Genomic DNA, 22,720 nt, shown 5'->3' with positions numbered 1-22,720 from the left:
CTAGCATCTTTGCCTTCCAGGTTTTTTCCTGCATAAAATGTGTTAGCTAGAATTTAAATGTTTAATGAGCAGAGATTATTTTGACTAACATCTAATGCAGACAATAGGCACTTATATGCAAAAAACTCCATCGACAAAGTTATTTGATTTTTAGTGACATTTTTATTCCAGATACAAAACTTAAATATAGAATCATAGAATATCAGGGTTGGAAGGAACCCCAGAAGGTCATCTAGTCCAACCCCCTATGTTAAAATATCTTTTAACATGGATATGCAATAGTCAAAGTGGGAAATGTAATCCCTAACTCTTGGCTACAGAAGTCAGGTGTGGAACATGTGTTGTTCTACTCCAAACTCCAGGTGAGTAGATTAACTCAACCCTAAGGTACTTGCTCAGCTCAGAACCCAAGGAACACCTCTCTCATTTTACCTGCAACGCCAACAGTCTTCTACTCCATCTCTGGACATAAAAGGTGATAAAATCAAAAACATGACAAATATTATTTAATTGAGGAGCTGAAAAAACAAACCAACCCCAATCTTCTGCCATCACCTATTCCCCAATGGTGAGGAACACATTAGGAATGGTTACAGTGACTGTGATCAAAAACCATTAGGGTTTTGTGCTGCTTGGAGAATAGTGTTCCAGTTGAAAAATATAATGATATGTTAATTTATATGTAGAGGCACCAAAGAATCCTGTGATCCAAACAAGCCTTCTTAAAAATTAGTATGTATGCTCACGCTACACTAGGTTTCGGTTCCAATAAAATTTTGCAAGAATATAGACTCTTTCCGTTTAGAAAGCTGAAGGACTGTTATTAAATTATGTGCCCATAAACACGCACACCTCTGAACACATACTTTAGCACACACACGAACATTATTAGAGAACACTCTAAATGAAGAGCAAGATATAGTCTGTTAATAAAATATCTTTGTGAGTTTCCAAGTCATCCAACAAAATGTCCACCCTGTTAACTCACACTTACAGAAACTGTTGTATAAAATCTTCAGAACTTGTTTATAGAGGAGGTACAACTACTTTCTTTAAAAATACCTGGAGTATCAATAAAAGGACTGAAATGTACACAGAATGTAGATACTTGGGTATGATCATTTTTCCTCATTTTTAGCTGGAAAAGGGAGAAAAATACAGACCAAGGAAAAGCTGAGTGTTTTCACTCACATTTCCCACAGTCAGGTGCAGTGGCAAAATCCATTCCTCTGAATGTGAACCATATCATCTGATAGATGAACTAGGAAAAACAGACCTGAGTGCAGCTGCTAGTTCTCTTTCCCAGTGTCCTCCCATGACAGCCATCTTTAAACTACATCTGTATTCTGGTACCAGTCCCTAAATCTCTATTTCAATATGGTGAACATGGTAACTAATAAAAAGTACTTCCACAACAATTTCTCCATCAGCAGTTATTAGATCATGCTGGACACCAAAGAGTTGAAACTAGGTTATCAACGTACAAGCTTAACGTTTAGTCAATCAGACTGCTTGGGTTGAATTTACATTTTCTAGTTGCATGAAGCAAGCATTTTTTTCCCCTAAAGGGCAGAGATGAACTAGATATTACTGCAGCAACATACAGAAACATCAACAAAGAATGCCCAAGATAATACATGGCAACAGTACAGCAATACTTCTTAATTTTCTTCTAGAAAGAGAACAAGGTTTTAGTGCCAAATTGATAGCTATAATTTGATATATCCATCTTCTCTGTGTCATTTAAATGTTACATCACCCAAAAAGTCCTGTCGACTTTGTTTAATTTCAAAGATAGCAGTAGGGACCACAGAAAACAGTTTAAGATTACTGTAAAGTCATGAGTTTCTACTGTCATCCTAACTGATTCAACTTCCTTACTGGGATCCCCAAGAATCTCCTTGTCACAGATGTGCTTTCCCCTTTGCCTACATTATAGGATGCAAGCATCAAGACTAAACTGTAATTAAGAATGAGCTCTAGTTCTGTACTTTAAAGATTATATACCTTTAACAAATGATTATTATTAGAGATATATGAACTGATCTGAATAAAATAGCAACCAACACTAAGAACTGCCCACACTTAAATAAAATTTAACTATTTTCCATCTTGAAATTAGTCAGGTTAACAGTTTTTAGAAGGTATTTTTCATTCAATGACAGCATTTCCTGGATTTGGTTATTTTAATCTTTACTGTAAAATAGTGATGTGCCTATCTTTACATCAGTGTTTACCTTAGCACTGGTAAACAGACTTTTGGATGCTTTTCTGGATCATCTGGATTTTTTGAGGTTTGTTTGTTTGTGATTTATTTTTGTTGGAGACACTTCCAGAACTCAGATTACATTTAAAAGGAGTAAAAAAAATTAGGAAGACCAAAAAGACATCTGTATTTAATTTTTGAAGTTGCACACACTACATTCAAGGATTAAAACTTTATCTTACTCCCAGGAACTTTATATCTGAATAAAAAAGTACTGCAGTCATGACCGTACATATATATGGAAGCCCTTCAGATTCAAGACACCTGTCTGCATCTTTAGTCTTGAGCGAACTTCGGAACTTATAATTAAATAACTCACTTCAAAAGGAAGGCTGTCAGTCAAAGATACTGCCTCGGGGAGGAGGGAGCATATTTAAAATTTAACTTGTCAATCTTCAGTGAGAGTGCAAAAGACCCTACTGTGTGCAAAAATGAAGCATTTAATGGAAAAGTTTTTTCAAAATTATGAGCTAAAAGTTAGACTCCTACTTCTATAGTTAGCATCTAAGGAAGAGACCTGGATTTCAAAAGTGATCCCCCAACATTTTGCATAAAAGACAACTGGAGCTTGCTTCTACAGTTACTGTTTTATCATATGACTATGATGACAACAACACATAAATTAAATATGGCTGCTAGACAACTGTACAGAGAATTTAATGGAAAAGTAAACTCCTGAAATGTGGTTTGTTGTTGACTCCACAGTTATCTCTTGAGTTTAGCAGTTTCTGGATGGGAACTACCTCACCTTCTACAAATTCTTTCCTCTGTATCTCTGATAAATAATGTAGAGATTCTTCTTCTCAACCAGCAGGCTGGTTACAATACCAAATATTAAAGGAATGTACTAGTACCTTTAAGCCCCTGGTGCTAAAAGCAATGGTCATAGCTACAGTTCTGGAGGCTTACTGCAACTCAAGCTCAAACCTCTGGAGGTTTACTCATTAATACAAACACATACATTTAAGGCTGAAAGTTATATTTTGAATAGAAATTTAAATAAAAACTATATATATATATATAGAGAGAGAGAGAGTCAAACTGAACCATCACAACTGCATTTTATGGCTACAGCTAAGTTAACAGGAAACAAAACATGATGACACTGAGGGTCAGATTCTGAGCTGAACCTATCTAACTTCACTGAAATTATTCCAGGGCTACACCAATGTAAATTAGACCATAATCTGGGATTGACTCTTGACTTCAACACAGAATTAATTTTAGAACATTACAAAATATTTAGAAGACAGCTATAAGACTCAAATTGCTTTCAAATGGAACATACACATTTTCAAAAAAAATAAGAATGACTAAAATAATGGTAGGGGACACTATACATTTAATGGCCTCTAAAACGAATGGCATCAATGGAATTAAATGACATCAAATGCAAAATGATACAAATAAACTGAAATTTTTATCACATACAGCCTGTTATGAGACTACTTAGAAACAACAACCTTTCAGAAACATATCTCCAGCAAATCTACATGGAAACACAGGGTCAGAGTCTCCCATTCCATCATTTGTTGTCAGTGCTATCATTTTGGTTTGGCAGGGTTTTATATCCTCTTTGAACAGATATAAATGATGACATAGGTGCAAGGCAGTGGAGTATTGGGGCAATATATGATACCTTTTTGTAATTCATCTAGTGCTCGGTTTTAGCCCATCATGAGAACTATTTATTTATATTCTAGGAATTGTACAGTATTTAATAGATTGTTTCAACCTGGTAATAGTTACTTTAAGCCATGTTAAATGACAAAAAAAGTGATAATAAAATAATGGCAGTCCTTTCTCTTTCTAATATTGTTAGTAAAAGTAAAAGGGATTAAGAAGGACTGGTAGGAATGTTATTTGAAATGACAGACAATAGGAATTGTTAAAAGCAGAGCCTATAAGTTTATTCCATTGATTGCATGACTGAAATGAAATTCTTTTGTATTAAAAAAAGCAAAACTGCTATGTCCTGTGTGACTAACAAACACATCTGTAAGTGCTTGCTGTGTCTATACCACAACACTTGTTCACAGGTTTGCTTGTGTGATGTCTACTGAAGATGTAGCAGTTATTGTTTTCTCTTGCAATAACTCCACACAGTAACATTTTAGCAGGGAAAGGAACGATGTCAGGGTAAATCAAAAGAAAGGAGCAGTTAAGGGAATGGAATTTTGATATCTAAATCTGAATAGTGTCCTTATAAGAAAATGATTAGTTATGCTACATCAGACTGAGTCTCATTGCTGTTAATTATGTCTGTATGAAATCTACTTGTCCTGTTCCTGTTAACACAGGATATTTACATATTATCAAGAACTTTGTTGATACTTTGAACACACTCATTTTATCGACAGAATAGATTAACTTGATTCATTTTGTTCCCATAATGAAATGTAATGATTTTTTTTTTAAAAAGTGTGCTTGGATCACAAAAGAAGTGCTTGACAAAAAGTATTTCATTTGCTAACTGAAATACAATATTTAGCAATAAGTGCATTTCCGATCGAAAGGTGTAAATAATCAACAGAAACGTATATGAATGATGGATAGCTTTAAAGGGAGCTAACTGGACCGAGCTTATTTCTCCCTCTCTCCAATGTGCAATGTTCATACAGGACTTTGGTCATATGACAGTGCCACTGAAATTCATGGGACTACTTGCGTAAGTAAAGTGAGCAGGATTTGGCCTACAGTTCATAAGGTACAATAAATTAAAATGTATCATACATATTTTTTTAATTCTGTAATAGTAATGTATTATAGATTTAAATGTGTTCTCCATAGCTCTTCTGGGAGCAAATCTTAGTATGCATTAAACATCACAATTCAAGACTGGTCAGATGACAGCCAGAATACCTGGGTTTGGGAATAGATTCTGGTTTCTTGGCTCTGCGAGAGAGTACGCTGAGCGTGCCATGACCCAGAATGATGGGTAGGTGAAAATCCTCTGTCCTCAGCCACTCTGAAGCCTGGGGCCGCCCGCTGCCATAAATCAATCAATCAATTATTTAATCAGGTAGCTGCATTTTCACAGTGATATAGAAATGGGCTCTAGATAATTTCTTCTCTATAAAGTTATTGCAGTTTTAATTAAATTATAGACAGATATAGGTTACCTTATACCAGTTCATTTTAAAAGCCTGACATTCACCTCAGTGAAAATGCTTTCCCCCAGCCCACTGATGCTCCAGCTATAGGCCCGATCCAGCAAAATGCATGTATATGCTCATGAATAATTTTAAGCATCTATGTAGTCCTATCAAACAGTACTTTTGATGGGAATATTTATGTGCTGGTTGGGGCTTAAGTCTTTAATGTGGTGCTTAAGTGATACAAAGGCCCTGGCACTGGAGAGAATTTCATCTAAAGAGAATACATCTCTCAAGGACATAGGCGTTATCATTTGGATTTTCTTCCAATTAGGCCATAGCCAATGTTCCAGTGTACATCACGGCGTAATGCATTTAATATGTCAAAAGGGCAATAGATTTATTTTACTTGGAAAAGAACGTCAGATTTTAAAACCAGTTGCCAGGAATTTTGCAGCATATCTCTGGCAATATTCAAATATTCAATATTTTAGCAGTTTACAGCTGCATTATTCTGAAAGTCACATGAAAAGAGACTCCTCTTTTAGATCCTGCCTGGCTTAACTGTTTGATTAGGCTTCAGGCAATTTTTTAAGTCTTGTTCAGCCAATGACAGACAAGGCCAATCTTCAGAGTGTCTATTTAGGCTTCATTAAATGTCTGTCACAATATTCTCCCTATTGTGTGATAGCACAGTATGTGGTGAAGGACAACTGCCTTCAGTAACCTCTTTGCTTTCAAATGGATATGATGTCTGTAATTTTATTGTTAAATTGAGTGATAGGGACAAACATTGGTATTATCCTGTGCAACACAGAAATCCACAATAATGAATGAAAAACTATAATTTCTAAGACTTTATTGTGATTTCCCACTTATATCCTGAAAGACATATTACATATGAATAAAAAAGATACAGTGTAAAGACACTGTGCTGGAGCCTAAATGATTGGGTAAAATGATGCAATTCATAGAAAATATTCTCTTCATGACAGTTTCTCCAGTTCTTTAGTATCATAAACACTTAATGCAACTTGAAGCTTGTTTTTAGCAAGTAAATTATGGTTCAGGTTGGATTATTTAGTTTCTTTCTACATGTACTTTTTGTCTAAAGATTTGAGATAATTTTTATTTGCTAACTTCATGAAAATTCTCAAGCTGCTCTTATTTAAGAGTAGTTGGTTATTTGCTTGAAAACTGAAGATGAAGAAAAAAATCTGAGCCGCAACAAATGAGAATTTGCTCCTTCCCGGATGTAGCTATATTTTCAAAGGTATCCCCTAATTTTTCGATGCCCACCTTGACACACTTAATGCCTTGGTTTTCAGAAGTGCCAAGCAACTGTGTCCAGTAATTTCAATCAACTGAAGTTGTGAGCACTCAGCACTTCTAAAAATCAGGCCTTAGGTGACTCAGGTGGAGCACCGAAAAATGGAAGCAACCAAAATTAGTAGCCATTTTTGAAAATGTAGGCCTTACTACATAGAACAGAGAACAATGGAAATGCCTAAACTTCTGAGTCATTTTTGGAGACATGTTTTCTTCACTGATGGTCAACTACAGTGAGAATTTAATTAATCTTTAATTAATAAAAATGTGATCCCTGAAAACATCTTTTCTATGGGATTAACTAGTGCTGTCCTCATCTTTAAGTATACTTTTCAGTCTGGGGTTCAATCTGAGTCACTCACTCCGCTGGGTTACTGAGGCTTTGTTTCCTTTCCCATGGCACACTGTCTTGGTGCAAGTTCTTTTTCAGGTGGTTTTCCCAAGGAGGAAATGAAAGGGTTATGGGTGGGAGGACCAGAAGAGAATTAATCTTTCTGGTAGAAACTGGAGTCCTACAGAAAGTTCTTTAGGAAAGAGAGCACAATTTAAATCTTTCTGCATCACACCCCCTTTCCCTTGTTGTGCTGACAGTTGATGGCTTGCTCTGCCCCCTATTTTCTAAGAAAGTATCAAATTCAGAGACAACAGGAGAAGCTGAGAATCAGGCAACTGGAGCAAAACAGCCCAGTAGTAGCTTTTTGTAGAACAGTAGCAGTTGCCCGTTGATGTTAGGGAGAATAGAACTCTCACACAGGGCATCGAGGAAGGGAACCCTTTCACCCCAAGACTAAGATCATCATTTCATCTTGGTTTTGATGGCTTTCTCTTTTTTGAATTGTAACAGCTGGAGAGAATTTTGGATAAAATGTTCTTGTCAGGCTTCGTTAAGATAGTGCTGGAGAGTGAAGTCCTACAAGTGTATCAGGGGAGGCAACAGTGGATCCCAACCATGTGTCTGAACTCTGACTTGAAATTGACTCTTCGTATCCTTTCCATTCTGGGCTGTCCTGGTAAGCCTGCTAACCATTCTGCTGTGTCCCTTTAAAGTTACCATACAGCTGCTGTTGAGCGGAGAAGCCAGCACAGTGGTTAGAATCAGTCAGTGTAGTGCACAAACTGTTACAGACTCTGCTAGTGCTGTGCACAAGCTAGTGTACGGTGTGCGCACCTGGTTTTATTTCCCACAGCACGATACCCCATCCACAGAGATGCCAAATAGTGACAGTCGTGTATGCAAGAGGTTTTTTTAGCCTGAGACCACTAATTAACTTCCCACAGAAAATCAAACCACTGCCAGGTAGTGACAAGTTTGAAATCTAGCCCAGGTCAACAGAGAACCATCTCCCATCTTGAACTGAGAGGCTCAATTTCTCTCTACCCACCCTCTGAGCCAACCAGGTTTGCTATCTTAGCATTCTGTTTAAACAACCAAAGGCTATTTGAGAAGAAAATCCAGACAATTCCATGCAAGGTGAAGCTCTTCCTATATTAGCACTAATAAGTACGTATTATGGGCCTGATCCAACAAAAGACATTCCCAGCTTTCCAGATATTAAATGCCCTTCAAAAATCCTCAGATGCCAGCTCCGCTACAGACTGGCCTAATCCACAGTAAAGGCCAGAAAGAAAAAATCCTGCCTTGAGGCCTGATCCAATGGCGCATTAAACTCAATACATGTTTTCCATTGATGTCAATGTGCGCTGAATCAGGCCCTTGTGAAGAAGCTCATGGGAAGGAGAGCTCATACAAACAAGGTGCTAGCTGTCTGAGCTCCATTGCACTCACTGGGGATACACAGTCCATGGGCTAGATCAGTGGTTCTCAAAGCCGGTCCACCGCTTGTTCAGGGAAAGCCCCTGGTGGGCTGGGCCGGTTTGTTTACCTGCTGTGTCCGCAGGTTCACTGGCCGCGGTTCGCCACTCCAGGCCCATGGGGGCTGCAGGAAGGGCGGCCAGCACATCCCTCGGCCCGCACCGTTTGCCGCAGTCCCATTGGCCTGGAGTGGTGAATCGCAGCCATTGGGAGCCGTGATCGGCCGAACCTGCAGACGCGGCAGGTAAACAAACTGTCCCGGCCCACCAGGGGCTTTCCCTGAACAAGCGGCGGACCGGCTTTGAGAACCACTGGGCTAGATTACCTTTTCTGCAAAGCCCCAAGAAATGACATAAACAGGTTAAAGTCTGGGTCTGTGTATGCATGAACGTCCTTGCCTTCTCTCACAGAAGTGCTCTTTCCCCCTGTCTCCGTTGTGGCTTATTTTACCCCTAAATAATTTTCTTTGTCCCATCCATTCCTTCTCATGGAATGTTTTTACTTCTGTACCTATTAGTACTATAGCCTTGGTTAAAACCAAAGTGCTTGCTTCAGCCCTGTTGGAGGCTGCAGTCTACATCCCCACACATATGTTAGAAGAAGATGTGCTACGGAGGAGGCAAGTGACAATATCAGGCTTCCACTAGCTGGAAGGAGCTTCAGTTTACAGCCAGGAGTCTAGAAGCCTCACTGGTAGAGGCTGCCTGAGAGAGACACTGGATCAGTACATCTCCTGCATGCCCTTGCTGTGCACCTTCCTGAGCCAGCCCTACACACTTCTTGGGTAGCACTGGCTGGCTCCTGGCCCCCCAACAGAGTGGAAGTTATGGGCAGCTTGTAACATTATGCTCCCCACTGCTGGCTGGACTTTCTGTCACTGGGCACTTGCAGTTTGGGTTCTGCCACAGGTAGTGAATAAAGCCCATCGTGCTAAGCAGAACTACAAAAATGTAATAAGCTTTCACGTTTTTTCCCAACATGAACAAATCTGTGGGCCAAATATATTGGCTACTTTTATACCAACAACAGTGACAAATCAATATTCTGGTTACTTCAGTAATGCAAATGATAATACATCTATTCATGTTATTCTTTCCCCTGTTTAGTATAGTGTCAACAAGTGCTGCTCTAAAACTATATCAAACTTTGGACGTACTGTCCCTCAAGCAGCAAGACAAATACTGCTGCAGTTCCTTAAAGTTAATGTTAGGCTTGTAACTGGCCCAAGTCATAAAACAGAATCATGCTTCTATTCCAGCCTCTCTTATATGCTAGTGATTACTTGAGCATAATGAGATAGATATTTTTAGGGCATACTAATGAATTTCAGACACCTGCACAATTGGATTTAGCTGCAGTGTGGGAAAAATTCCTGCCAGTGTGTGAAAGCACAAAGTGCTGACCATATTGCACAGCCAGCTGAAGCTGTATTCATTCATTACTGCCAATACAGATGCTTTAGTGGGAGAAAGTAATTGCATTGACTATTTAAACCCATATTGCATGACAAATATTATTGCTTATGTAATAGAGATCTTAGGAACGCTCTTGTTTTATATAACTTTTTTTTTAAATATTGTGAAAGAACGGAAGTGCCATAGGCAGCAAGCCCAAGATTCAGCTAAGTATTCAATGTACTAATGTGAAGGAAGCAAAGGAAGTAGCTCCTTTCTCAAAGTGTTTTTCTTGATTCATTCTATATAAAAATCATTCCTTATATTGTGTACTAACTTTATAAACATTAAAAAATACATCCCCATCTGTTTATGTACAGTAACATTTTTAGTTAAGTTAATGCTTAGAAGCATTTGGTTAAAAGAAATGATATTTGCTGTACTAAATTATTATACAATGTTTGGTAGCAGGTTGTAGAGACATAAGAAGACTAAAGAGTTATTTTGTTCAATTAGCTCAGTGCTTGGGAAAGGTATTAGATTAACTGCCTGGGAGACTGACCTCCATTTTACTCTGCCAGGGTTAGCTCATGAAGGGATTAACAAAATGAATCCTGCAAAATAGTTCAAAGGTTAAGAAACTAGCCAGCCCCTGCAAGCACGACAAACTTTACCCCCAAAGGGGCATCTCTCCACACCATGCAGATAATCGCTTCATTCCCAGCACATCCCAGATGTACTGTTTTCTCAGAGGAACCCTACCCTCGCTGCTGTTCACTCCCACCTCTCAAACTAGGCCTATTTGCCAACCTTCCTCAAACAGGAGCTCAGGTGTACAAAACAATAAAATTTCAAACCCAAGACTCAACGTGAGCAGACTGAGGCAAAGATTTCACACTACTCGACTCTTTTCAGCTACACAATACAGCACAAGCAATGGCACTGTGAGCATCTTCAGAGTCCACCATTAATATGCCTCACCCTTGACTGGGAGTGGAATTAAATGCTTGGTCTCTTTGCTTAGACTACAAAGAAAGGTGCCAATTAGAGGCAACCGCGGTGGTAATTTTTGGGATGTGAAATTGTGAGTACTAGGAAGCGGTCTGAGATTGCCACTGAATATACGTGTACACACATACACACACCACATTTACACGCACACTTGAATGTGTGTCCATTCACAAGCATTGTGTGATAGGAGCTTGCTGTACCATCACCTATCATTTATACATGTAAGAAGTTTATTTTTAAATAGTTAATTTTAAACGTGTTGTTCATAGTAATAGTACTATAATTTACACAAAAGAGGAGGCTGGCAGCCTTATGAGAATGATAATGGGAGCCACTGCTTTCACATATAGATTGCCTCTGAATCAAGCTCGGGTTGCTAGTGCATGAAAGCTGCCAATTTGATGGACGTGAAATAAACAGGTCTCTATCCAGTTCCAGGGGTACCAATGTCCATATCATAAAAGCATCACTACTGAAGGAACCGGCATTGGTGGGCTCAGCAGAGAGGCCAGGAATTGAATGAGGTGGGACTCTCACACTCACCCCGATGGTTGTCTCTCCAGGATAGGATTGAGATGCACTGATAGGAAAGGCTGAGGAGAGGCAGCTTGCACCACTGCTGACCATGCTGTACAGGTTCTGTGAACAGAGGACTTCACTCTCCAGGACTGTCAACTCCAGCACTTTTAATAAGAACTAAAATTTATTTTTAAAAAAAACTCCCCCAAACAATAACAACCAAAAAAATACGTGCTTTATGGGCCATTTCTATTTAAGGAGTTAAAATTAGACACGGGAACTTCAAAAAACAGCAGATCTGAACCTCCTAAACTTTGGGCGGTTGGGATTCAGACTTCAAAGTTTGAGCCCATTAACAGATCAAATAAAGTATTTTGGTCCCAGGTTCCTTCAGCCCCCAAAGTGGGTAACTGTACTGAAGATCTAAAATCTGAAGAAAATCTTACCTTCTTGTAGAGACTTCTCAGGTCTCTGTACTGCCACATGCTATTTAGGACCTGAGATGCTGCTTTCACCACTTTTGGTGAGTGCCTATTACATTAAAAAAAAGAGAGAGAGAGAGAGAGAGACTGTTAAATCCCAGGCTCAATTAATGATGATTTGTGAGTCAATTACAAAGGATTGAAACTCTCAAGTGGAATTCTGCTATTCACCAGTTTTATCTGTATACTCTAAGAGCTTTACATTCAAGTAGTTTGGATAGTAACATTTTATTGACTGACAAACACACTCTTCATGTCCATATTACTAAGTGTCAGAAGAGGAACAAAACCAATATACACTTGTGCTGTACAGTGAATGAGAAGCAAGGGTTCACATTGGGAACATGAGAACAAGAGAATTCTGTCAAGATGGAGAGTAACTGCTGAACTGGCTAACTGATAGTGTGGGCAGTGGGGAAGGTAGAGAGAGAGAAAGCTGCAGAGGGCAAAACTTGGACAAATTGTTTCTAGAGAGATGGCTTGGCTGCAGCCCTGTGGGCAGTGTCATGAAAGACAAGAGTACAGGGCTTTGGTTTCTTTCTCCTGGGCTGGTAGACTTTAAGCACTTCAAGGAACAGATGAGTGAGTACTTACTGCACCAGTGCCTTCTACTAGATGGTCAGAGGAAACAGAGGAACTAGCCAGGTGATGAGCACTGTTTTAAGATGGGAGGGGGTTGGGGGCAGGACACAGAAATATAATAGATCATAAATACACAGAATGATCAATGCTTTGTGACTAAATAAAATTCATCTGGAACCCAAATTTGAACTTATGTTCTGAAACACTGACAACAGTAACCTATTAATGACTGCACTCTAAACCTATATAAAAAGACAAAAATAACTTCACATGGACTCCTCCTTCTGGAGTCTTTCCCCAGGAGATCTGAATAATTATTTCAGAGAATTAGAGCCAAATGTTCCCTTTTGTTTAGGCAGTACAAGAGAGAGCAGATGTCTTAAACCCAATGAGACGGGCCAGGGAGGACAACATAGGATAAATATGTGACTATGCAGAAAGTCCACATCTTGTGACTAACCTCATCCCCTCAGCAAACATAAAGCAGCAGAGCTCCAAGAGAAAATTACAAGGGATTAGAGCCTGCCTGAAGAAGTTGGGGAACAGTCACACTTGTGCTTGGTGTTTCCCTGTGAAAAGGGCACAACTGGTGGCAAAAAAGAAGCACATGGTGCTGGTGTTCATAGAATCATAGAATATCAGGGTTGGAAGGGACCGCAGGAGGTCATCTAGTCCAACCCCCTGCTCAAAGCAAGACCAATCCCCAATTAAATCATCCCAGCCAGGGCTTTGTCAAGCCTGACCTTAAAAATTTCTAAGGAAGGAGTCTACCACCTCCCTAGGTAACGCATTCCAGTGTTTCACCACTCTCCTAGTGAAAAAGTTTTTCCTAATATCCAACCTAAACCTCCCCCACTGCAACTTGAGACCATTACTCCTTGTTCTGTCTTCTGCTACCACTGAGAACAGCCTAGAGCCATCCTCTTTGGAACCCCCTTTCAGGTAGTTGAAAGCAGCTATCAAATCCCCCCTCATTCTTCTCTTCTGCAGACTAAACAATCCCAGTTCCCTCAGCTTCTCCTCATAAGTCATGTGTTCCAGTCCCCTAACCACTTTTATTGCCCTCCACTGGATGCTTTCCAATTTTTCCACATCCTTCTTGTAGTGTGGGGCCCAAAACTGGACACAGTACTCCAGATGAGGCCTCACCAATGTCGAATAGAGGGGAACGATCACATCCCTCGATCTGCTGGCAATGCCCCTACTTATACAGCCCAAAATGCCATTGGCCTTCTTGGCAACAAGGGCACACTGCTGACTCATATCCAGCTCGTCCACTGTAACCCCTAGGTCCTTTTCCGCAGAACTGCTGCCTAGCCATTCGGTCCCTAGTCTGTAGCTGTGCATTGGGTTCTTCCGTCCTAAGTGCAGGACCCTGCACTTATCCTTATTGAACCTCATCAGATTTCTTTTGGCCCAATCCTCCAATTTGTCTAGGTCCCTCTGTATCCTATCCCTGCCCTCCAGCATATCTACCACTCCTCCCAGTTTAGTGTCATCCGCAAATTTGCTGAGAGTGCAATCCACACCATCCTCCAGATCATTTATGAAGATATTGAACAAAACCGTCCCCAGGACCGACCCCTGGGGCACTCCACTTGACAGCATGTATTACTCCACTTGTTGGCAGCATGTATTACTCATCTGGTTCCAGTGTGGGTAGTGGTAACTGAGAAGGGTCACAATTGCATTGCCAGCAGAGCTGGTAAGATAATGTTAATCACATAATTTATTCAGTTGTTTTCCACAATATTTTCCTAGTAAATTATTTGTTGATTCTGCCCATCTCTATTATTCATCCTGCAAATAGAACTGGGTGATTAGTTCATGAGTTGATAGGGATTTGATGAACACTTTCACACATCATTGTTTTAATTATTTACCCATCTTTAGCTGCTAGTGGGGTACGGGGAGTAGGGAATGACCAGTGTGGTAACAGTGCCAATCATGCCGTTAATACCAAGGGGAGGCCAAGAGCAGTGAGATCCACTGAATTTGGCCAATCTGATCCCATGGATGCCAATTCTGCTACACAACTGTAGAGAAGAGAGGACTAGGGCTGTGGGCTCTTTACAGAGATTAGAGCAGATAGTCCTTGTACTACTGTGATTGTGTCCTACCCCTGTGCAGGAAGCATGGGATGAGAGGAAAAGGGAAGGACCTTCATGTCCTCTTCTTCAGTTGTGGACCCACAAAGGAGCCAGGTGCACTCTGGCTCCATATTTGGAGGACCACATGCTGCATACAATGTAAGATGCATTAATATTTAAGTTCTGTATTGAAGTACACTGACTATGGCAAAAATTCCCCATCAGTCCAGTATAGTGCAATTTTGTGGGTTCCAGTTCTTTGAAGAGCATCTGGATGAAGGGAATAGAATAGTGTAACAGATGACAAATTGAAATCTATCCATTAAAATCTCTATAAATCCTATTATAGGTAGTGTTGTTTTAGTTGTGTTGGCCCCAGGATATTGAAGAGACAAGGTGGATGAGATATCTTTTATTGGACCAAGTACTGTCTCCAGACCTGAAGAAAAGCTCTGTGTAAGTCTGAAAGCTTGTCTCTCTCACCAGCAGAAGTTGGTCCAATAAAATATATTACCTCATCTACCATGTCTCTATAAATTCTATTGTAACAACTTTTAGGGTTAAAGAGTTTTTGACTTGCCTTCTCATGAAACAGAGTTTTTGATCCACTGGATTAAAGCTTTAGTGACTTCTGTTGGAAGCAGACACAGTGCATATTGATTTTTTTAATATGACGGTGATTATACTAGAAGCAACAATAAATGGTTCTTCTGAGGCTAGTAACAGTTGGTCTTGTTAACAGATTTCATACTTTATAATTTAACACAATGTTGCATTCTGTTAAACTGTGCAACTTCACTAATTTAAGTAACAGGTTGGCAAGATAGTCTTTCTACAATTATTATTTGAAATAATGGAACCTCCATGAAAAAAATGAAAAAGATAGAAGGAATGGGAAAAAAGTCTCATGTCTCTGAAAGATGAGTATAAACTCCTGTTTTAGGTGAGGAGCTGGTATCATGTGCTGATAGATTTTCTTGTTCTACCACTACAAAATCAATAAAAATAATCATATCTAGCTCTTATACAATGCTTTTCATCAGTAGGTCTAAAAACACTTTATAGAGGGCACTGCAATTATTATTTGGGCATTCTGAAAACATATATTAGCAGACATGTCCTAGACTATTAGAAATATATGGCTTTCAAAAGGTTAGGTTCACTGGATTTGCAGTTAGGGGTTATATTTGGCTCACCATATGCTGTAAGGCTGACATTTTCAAGACCCTAACAGGAGACCCAAATCCCATTTAAATCAATGGGAGTTGGGTGGCTAATTCTCTTAGGCTCTTTTGAAAACTCCAGCCCCAATGTCACTAGGTAATAATGATCTCTGCGGGAGGAGTATACAGGTGGACAAATACACAGTTTCTGTAGATTTTCTTAAGTTTTATTAATGTAGAAGGATAAACTTGGAGTCAAATTCCCCGGTGGTGTCAGTGGGCACATTCTACTGAAGAAAAATGGAGATGCACCTGCTTATGCCAGCAGTTAATTTGATCTAGTAACAACAATTAATTTGGTTTAATATGTAATTTATTTATAATCAAAATTGTAATATGTTTTATTCCTAAGGTGAGTCAGCAGTACAAGGGCAGTTCCCACAACTGGAATCACCACAATTGGTAATGCTGCTACTCTTCTCAATTCCTGACAGAGTTATAATAATGAAAGTGTACTGGGTGAGAAGCATGAAAGGAGAGAGAATAATAATAGAAGAAAAGGGAATAAGATTGAATTGTGTCAGCTATGCATTAATTGCCTAGCCCAGCACACTGCTCCAGTACCAGGTTGAGTGGGTGGATTCCTCTTTCAGGCTGAAGATTGGCTGTGAGGAGCCACATTAGAGCCACGAGGCTGCAGCTGCCTCTGTGCTGATAACATATCCCCCTTCTGAAAGAAGGATCTATGCATTAGAGTGAAATCTTCCATTTTTCAAACTGACATGGTCCCACAGAAGGCAAAGCAACCATACCTCTGGAAGTTTGATGTATATTGTTTGTAACCAAGCTATTCTAGGCAACCACTCCCAGCAAAAGGAGAGAATCCAATGATCGCTTTGTCAACAGTGTGCACTGACTCAGAAAAAAAAAGATGCATTCATAGCTGTTGCTAAGAGCATCATAGTTAGGTGTGAGTCTTCTCCTACATGTATCGGTGCCATTTAATGTAGCAGACAGAAGGCCTGATACTTCTTAACAAACTAGGGAGTGGGAACAGGGGTGAGGAAGTGGAAAGAGCTGTGGCCCCATCCCCCACTTGCCAGCCAAAATAACTGTTGTATGGTGGGGAGTAAGCTGCAGCATGCACAGTGGTGAAGTTACTTACTTCTGGCATTCCCAAAGCAAGTGGGAGTAGGAGAAGAATAGTACTTTTGTGAGGCATAAATCCTTTCACAGTGTCCTCCTGGTTATTCCCATGGCACATCGCCCATTACACAGGGGCCTAATGTCTCAGGCTATCGCCTGATGGTGATAAAATGTTTCATGCCAGTCATTATTATAAATAATTATTATTCATGATGCTGCACATTGCCAGTGAAAGCAGGCCAAAAAATGAGCCCTGGCAGGGACTTTGATACTGGGTTACTTGTTTCCTGTCTCCCTTCCAACATCTGACACGGTTACTAACACAAGTGATTTATGATTAAACTTAATAATGAAGCTAATGATTTCACCAGACAAGACAAACCTATTTAGTACTAATTACACCTATTAAAGATGTTACAAAAGGTGTGAGGTGATTTGCAAAACATACTTGTCTCCTTTACTCTTGGAAATGCCAACCAGCTTCTCAATGCCTCCTGCATCCCGTAAGGCCTTGGCATTCTCCATGTTTTTAGTGATGACTTCATGCAGAGTGCAGCAAATGGCAGTAACAGTGTCATCCGACATGGCCTTGCTTGCTGAGCTGTTGCTGTTGTTACCTCCTGGAAGTCGGTGGACCAGGTCCCGCATGGCATACTTGCCTTTTTGGAAAGAAAATGAAGGGAGATTGTTGAGGAACTTTAAAGGAAGAATGATGGGGGAGATTCAGGGAAAATACACAAGGCAGTGTTAGTGCCATTTTCATAATTTCAGGTCTATAATTTGCTGTCAGTATCATCTTGTCATTAGCCGTATTTATACAAACATATGTTTAAGCAGCATTTTGCCCATTAGGACCTCTACTAATAGTCCCTGGTAATATCAGTGAGAGCTTCAGGGTGTGAGTTATATCCTGTCTTTGTGCAAAGGAGACAGGTACAGTAAAGCTAAGTACGTATGAAAGTGTAAATCAAAGATTTGAGAGCCCAGCAGAAGCTGGCCAGACCATATCTTCCTTACCCCATTATAGCAACACCATTTAAGTGAGCCCAAGGCAAACTGGCTGGGATGATGCATCACTACTAATAAAATCATCACTGTATAGCAGTTGATAGGGATAGTATAAAGGTACTGAAGCCATCCAAATTGGCGTTCTTTGTGAATGAGTAGCAGGCTTCACTATACATTAACTGGGTGTAATGATGTTATTGTACTTTATAATATGCTTTAAAAAGCTATTGTTATTTCTATGTAGTTTGAGTTGTATGAATATTAGTGCTTCGGAGGTGAGGTTTCTCTGCACTGTGTTGCAGTCTGATCTAGCAAAGGATTATCTTACTCAACATTTATAACTTAAATCTTCTATCAAACTGAGCAGTGCATTTTTGTAGAGGAGTTTGTATGTTAGACACAAGGAAGACATAGTCATTGTGATTCTCCATTATAATTTTTTTCTTATTTAAATACATATAGAAATCTTTTAAAAGTTGCTTGTATGAATGTAGTGAGTGGGAAAGATACCACGCCAGCAGTCCTGGAGAAGGACATTTTACATCTAACTACTGGACAAGTACAACACAGGCAGCAGAACTTCCCCACACTGCCACATCAAACCGCCTTAGCCCTGTTCTGGAGGGATCACTAGTGTGGGTGCAAGTTTAATATAGCCGCTCGTCTAAGATGAAGACAGGCTGAACAGTGAAGAGACTAGGGCCCACATACAACTCTCAGTGAAGTCAGTGAACACATTCCCATCAACTTCAGTGGCGCTGGATCAGGATCTTGGGTGAAATAATCAGCTCAACACCATCACTCACTCTCAAGATGGGAATGACCTGATTGTCAGGACAAGTAACTGGAAGTAATCCATATTACTTTCTGGCCTGAAATGTAATGAGAGATCTTCTCAATCAGATATTACAAGCCCTGATAAGATGGCATATAGTAAGTGCTTGTTAAAAAGCTTACTCCTGAAGTTACAAACAAAACTCTTGGTGTCTGAATCTGAAAGGCAAAAGAAGCAGAAGACTAGCCCTTTTGAGTGTCCTTATGTCAGATTTTCCATCATAAATTGTTATTTTTTTACAATGCTATCTGCAATGGCGAATATCTATCCAATCATTTGGAACAATGCATTAATAATACAATACACACCAAAATGCATGTACTGTCACAGTAAAATCATTGTATACCAAATTAATTTTGTGACAATGTCAGATCCAGAAACTGACACAACAAAGTTCCTTGTAATGGAAGCATAACACACTAAAATGTGTGCAATTGTTTTATTATCAATGTGTTGCAATTTAGAATTTAACATTTGACTGCAAATGTTTTTGTTTCTAATATTTCATCATTGTAATACGCATTATATTTTTCATTTAAATGTCAGATGCAGTACATAAGTGGTCATATGAATTCTGTGCAATTCTTTTTCCCATATATTCCTATAATAGTATCTGCCAAAGAAAAGCCATATAGAGGCAAATATTAATATGTAGTTCTAGCCAGTAATAAGTGTTTCAATAACAAAAACATTTATTAATTCATTTATGCCTTTTAACACAAGCCAATTAATAGTTGCATATCTGCTATAGTCACTTGAATATTACAGTCATAGAATATGGTAGATCATGCTTGCCTGTCAAAGTAGATTTGTAAAAGGCTGTTTATTTATGCCATTTGTTTCAGTCGTCACTCCTCTAATACTACCATTGATCAGGATCATAGAATCACAAAAATGGATGAATTAGATTAGGTAGAGGTTCTCTCTCTTCCTTTCCCTGTACCAACCACCCAGGGCATGACAAAGCTCCTTTTTTTACCTATAGCAACTGCTCAACCTAAACAAGAGAGGGATATTTATGCTCCCCTTTCTTTCAGATCATGGATTTCAGCTCCTTTTTGGCACTGTGTGTTAAAGCTGCCCTCTCTTTGGCAGCTAGTGACCACAGTCCTTAATTCTGAGTATGAAAATATACCGTGACTGCTCCTGAGCAAGTTTTTCTATGGAATTGGCCAGGAATACAAGGATCACTGCACCACAAGAGAACATAAATGTATGTATATATAGGTTTCGTTGGATGCCTGCATATCAGAATGGTACCATGGTTACGCAGCAGAAAACAAATATAAATACAATCAAGTTGATACTACGACTTATAATTAATCATGAACATTTCAGATATGAGACTGGATCCAGAACAATATCCAGTTCACTAGTTAGCAGTTCTGGTACTTCTATTCTGCACATAGTTGATAAAATAAGCAAGAGAGGTTCAAATCAGTATCAGACATACAGAATCGATCAGTGAGCGGAAAATTACAGAACTGGGAGGTGAGGAACAGTATAGAGTTATACATCAGATGTGGTACAGCATCCCTGCCTTCTGACTGGCTGAGATAGTTCATTTTCAGTATAATTATGCATAATTCAGGAAATATTTAATTCACGTCCAACTCTTGAGTTTGCGTGGCTTCATAGCACAATGATACCATGGATCAAATTCAGCCCTTGAATATGTGTATGCAGTTTCCATCAGCATCAATGGGAATTGCATGCATTTTAATGTAGAATTTGGCTCTGTTTCATTTCACTTTTTAAATAAGGCTATTTCAGTCAGCTATATGAATAAAATAATTTTTACATGCTAGTTGGACAGGCCAAACCTGGTTTAAATATTAAAGAATTGATTCATTTTGTAAAGTAACATTATTTTGAACCAGCAACTCACGTCGGAAGAACAACAGTCCAGATTTCGTAAAACAGAAAATTATTGAATTCCTCGTTTGAGAGGTCCTAGTGTTAACAAGCATGGCTGTTACAAGTCATACTGTAACACAATGTTCCCTACATTTTTATTGTTCAGATAATTTATTAGCTATTTTAAAAGAAGATACGGGAGAAGAACAAATATATCTATGTATAAAAATTACTAGTGTGAATTAATCCAAATTAATTAATTTAGATCACATGAGCTGGTTGTGAAAAAACTGTAATGAAGAGGCAACAATCCTGTACATGTCTCTGAGATACAAAATGGGTCAGGGAACACCTCTCATCTACAATAACCAGCTTACATTTATATTACATTTGTATCTCCACGGCTTCTAAAGTGCTTTACAAACAAAATGGTTTTGCACCGAATCTCTCCCCAACACTACTGCAATATTAAGACTTCAATATTAAGACAGTAAAAAAGGAGGTAAATTATATTATGCAAAAGTGAAGCTCCTTATTGCCACAGTCACTGGATTGCGTTGCACACATTTAGTGTTTTCTATTTTTGTTTTTCTTGTTAATGAATATGTTACTATGGTTTATAGACTGAATTCTCCTTCAGTTACACCAGTTTTACCTCCAATGACTTCAATTATGCTACTGATGATTTACAGTGATGTAAGTGAGAGGAGAATCAGATTCTTTATCACTGGATATATTTTTAATTCTGCTTTTATTTACACTGACACAAATCTCAAATAATGCCACTGATGCTTATGATGTTACTCCAGATTTACACTGTAATAAATGACAGCAAATTTTGATCCTTAACTTTTGCAGTTCTTGACTTTTGAATTTTAATTGTGGAACATTTGCACTGACATTTTTTTTTCCAATATTGTGAGTCTTTCCTGAAAGCAGATAGAAATGTATCATGAAACACCTGACTTCAGGTGTCAGCAATGTTTTATCTAGCACTACCAGCAGGAAGACTGGGGAAGTGGTAGATACAATATGTAACTCTGGGGAAGTCTCACTGAGCTTAAGCAGGGCGAGGAGAAGAGGGCACTGAGGATATGATCATTTGTGTGAGAAAGATACTAAAAATAAATATCATTGTTAATTCCAGCAGGGTTTGTACAGAACCACTTTGATCTACAAATAAATTGATTTTTTTCTAACATTAAATGTTGTAAGACCCACAACTGATTTGATACATTTTAAGAGGATTTACATAATTTGATTGAATATGGCAGTCAGCATGACAACAAAAAAACCCTTTTTTATTTGCCAAGGTTTATTCATAAAGGAAAAGAGGGAGAAATTAAATAGACATAACTTTGGGGCAGAATCATAACAAAGCAGCTGTTTCTAGGGCAGGATTTTCCTGGCACTACAAATTATGAAGTTACTCTTCCAAGGTAAGATTTCCATCACCAAAGTGATTTCATTTTATGTCTAAGGTAGGTTCAGTCTAGCATTTGTACAATGCAGTTCTGTCTTTGCAATAATAAAACTTGCTGTATTTTCCAGTAAAAGTTACAAAAAGACAGCTACATTCCAGATTAGGATTTACAGTACTTTCCAAGACAGGGTCTCTCTAATGCTTTAGCCTTCTGCCTTCTCTAAATCAGGATTCCCCCCCCACAAAGGTGACACTAATTTATAGTTATCCTGAGACAGAACTTGCCTTCAGAGTAAAATAATACTGCAGAGAAAATCTATTCCTCCAGTAGATTTAATATGAAGAAAATGATCACAAATTAGCTTTTACCTACGGAAATATTGCCCTACAGCTTCCAAGAGACAATTTCTCTGCTGTTATAACTCCACTGACCTTAATTTGGTCCAGAGCTACTTGTTTGTGAGGCATGGAAGACCCATCTCTGAAAAATGACCCTGCCACAATGGTATTGCTATCAAATGTCAGTGGTGGGATTCCTGCTTTGGGGCAACAAGGAGGGCAAAATTAACTCACTGAAAATATCGGAGTCCTCAAAGAGATATCTATTTTACTCTAGGTATAAGGCTAAGTAATTAGAAAACTACGAATCCTGCCTAGGAGGTAGATCTTACTCTGATGGAAGCAATATATTAGCATTATGTCTCTCA

At 38.9% G+C, this 22,720-nt stretch overlaps 1 protein-coding gene across 6 annotated transcripts in view; it reads right to left on the bottom strand.

Annotated features, from left to right (window-relative positions):
- CTNND2 (catenin delta 2) overlaps window positions 1-22,720 on the bottom strand; it is a 1,187,410-nt gene that overhangs the window by 44,836 nt on the left and 1,119,854 nt on the right. For 5 of the 6 annotated variants that reach the window (XM_073332333.1, XM_073332332.1, XM_073332335.1 and 2 more), the window contains 3 exons: window positions 17,339-17,549; window positions 11,874-11,958; window positions 5,129-5,254 (listed from right to left, as the gene is read on the bottom strand). In XM_073332333.1, coding sequence (XP_073188434.1) covers window positions 5,129-5,254; window positions 11,874-11,958; window positions 17,339-17,549 — 422 coding nt within the window. The remainder of the gene's footprint in view (window positions 1-5,128; window positions 5,255-11,873; window positions 11,959-17,338; window positions 17,550-22,720) is intronic. The other variant, XM_073332334.1, reaches the window with a different exon arrangement.

The sequence above is a fragment of the Lepidochelys kempii genome, chromosome 2, assembly GCF_965140265.1.
Source record: "Lepidochelys kempii isolate rLepKem1 chromosome 2, rLepKem1.hap2, whole genome shotgun sequence".
NCBI lineage: Eukaryota > Metazoa > Chordata > Testudines > Cheloniidae > Lepidochelys > Lepidochelys kempii.
Note: the sequence above shows the minus strand (reverse complement) of the source record. Positions and strands in the feature narration are given on the sequence as shown.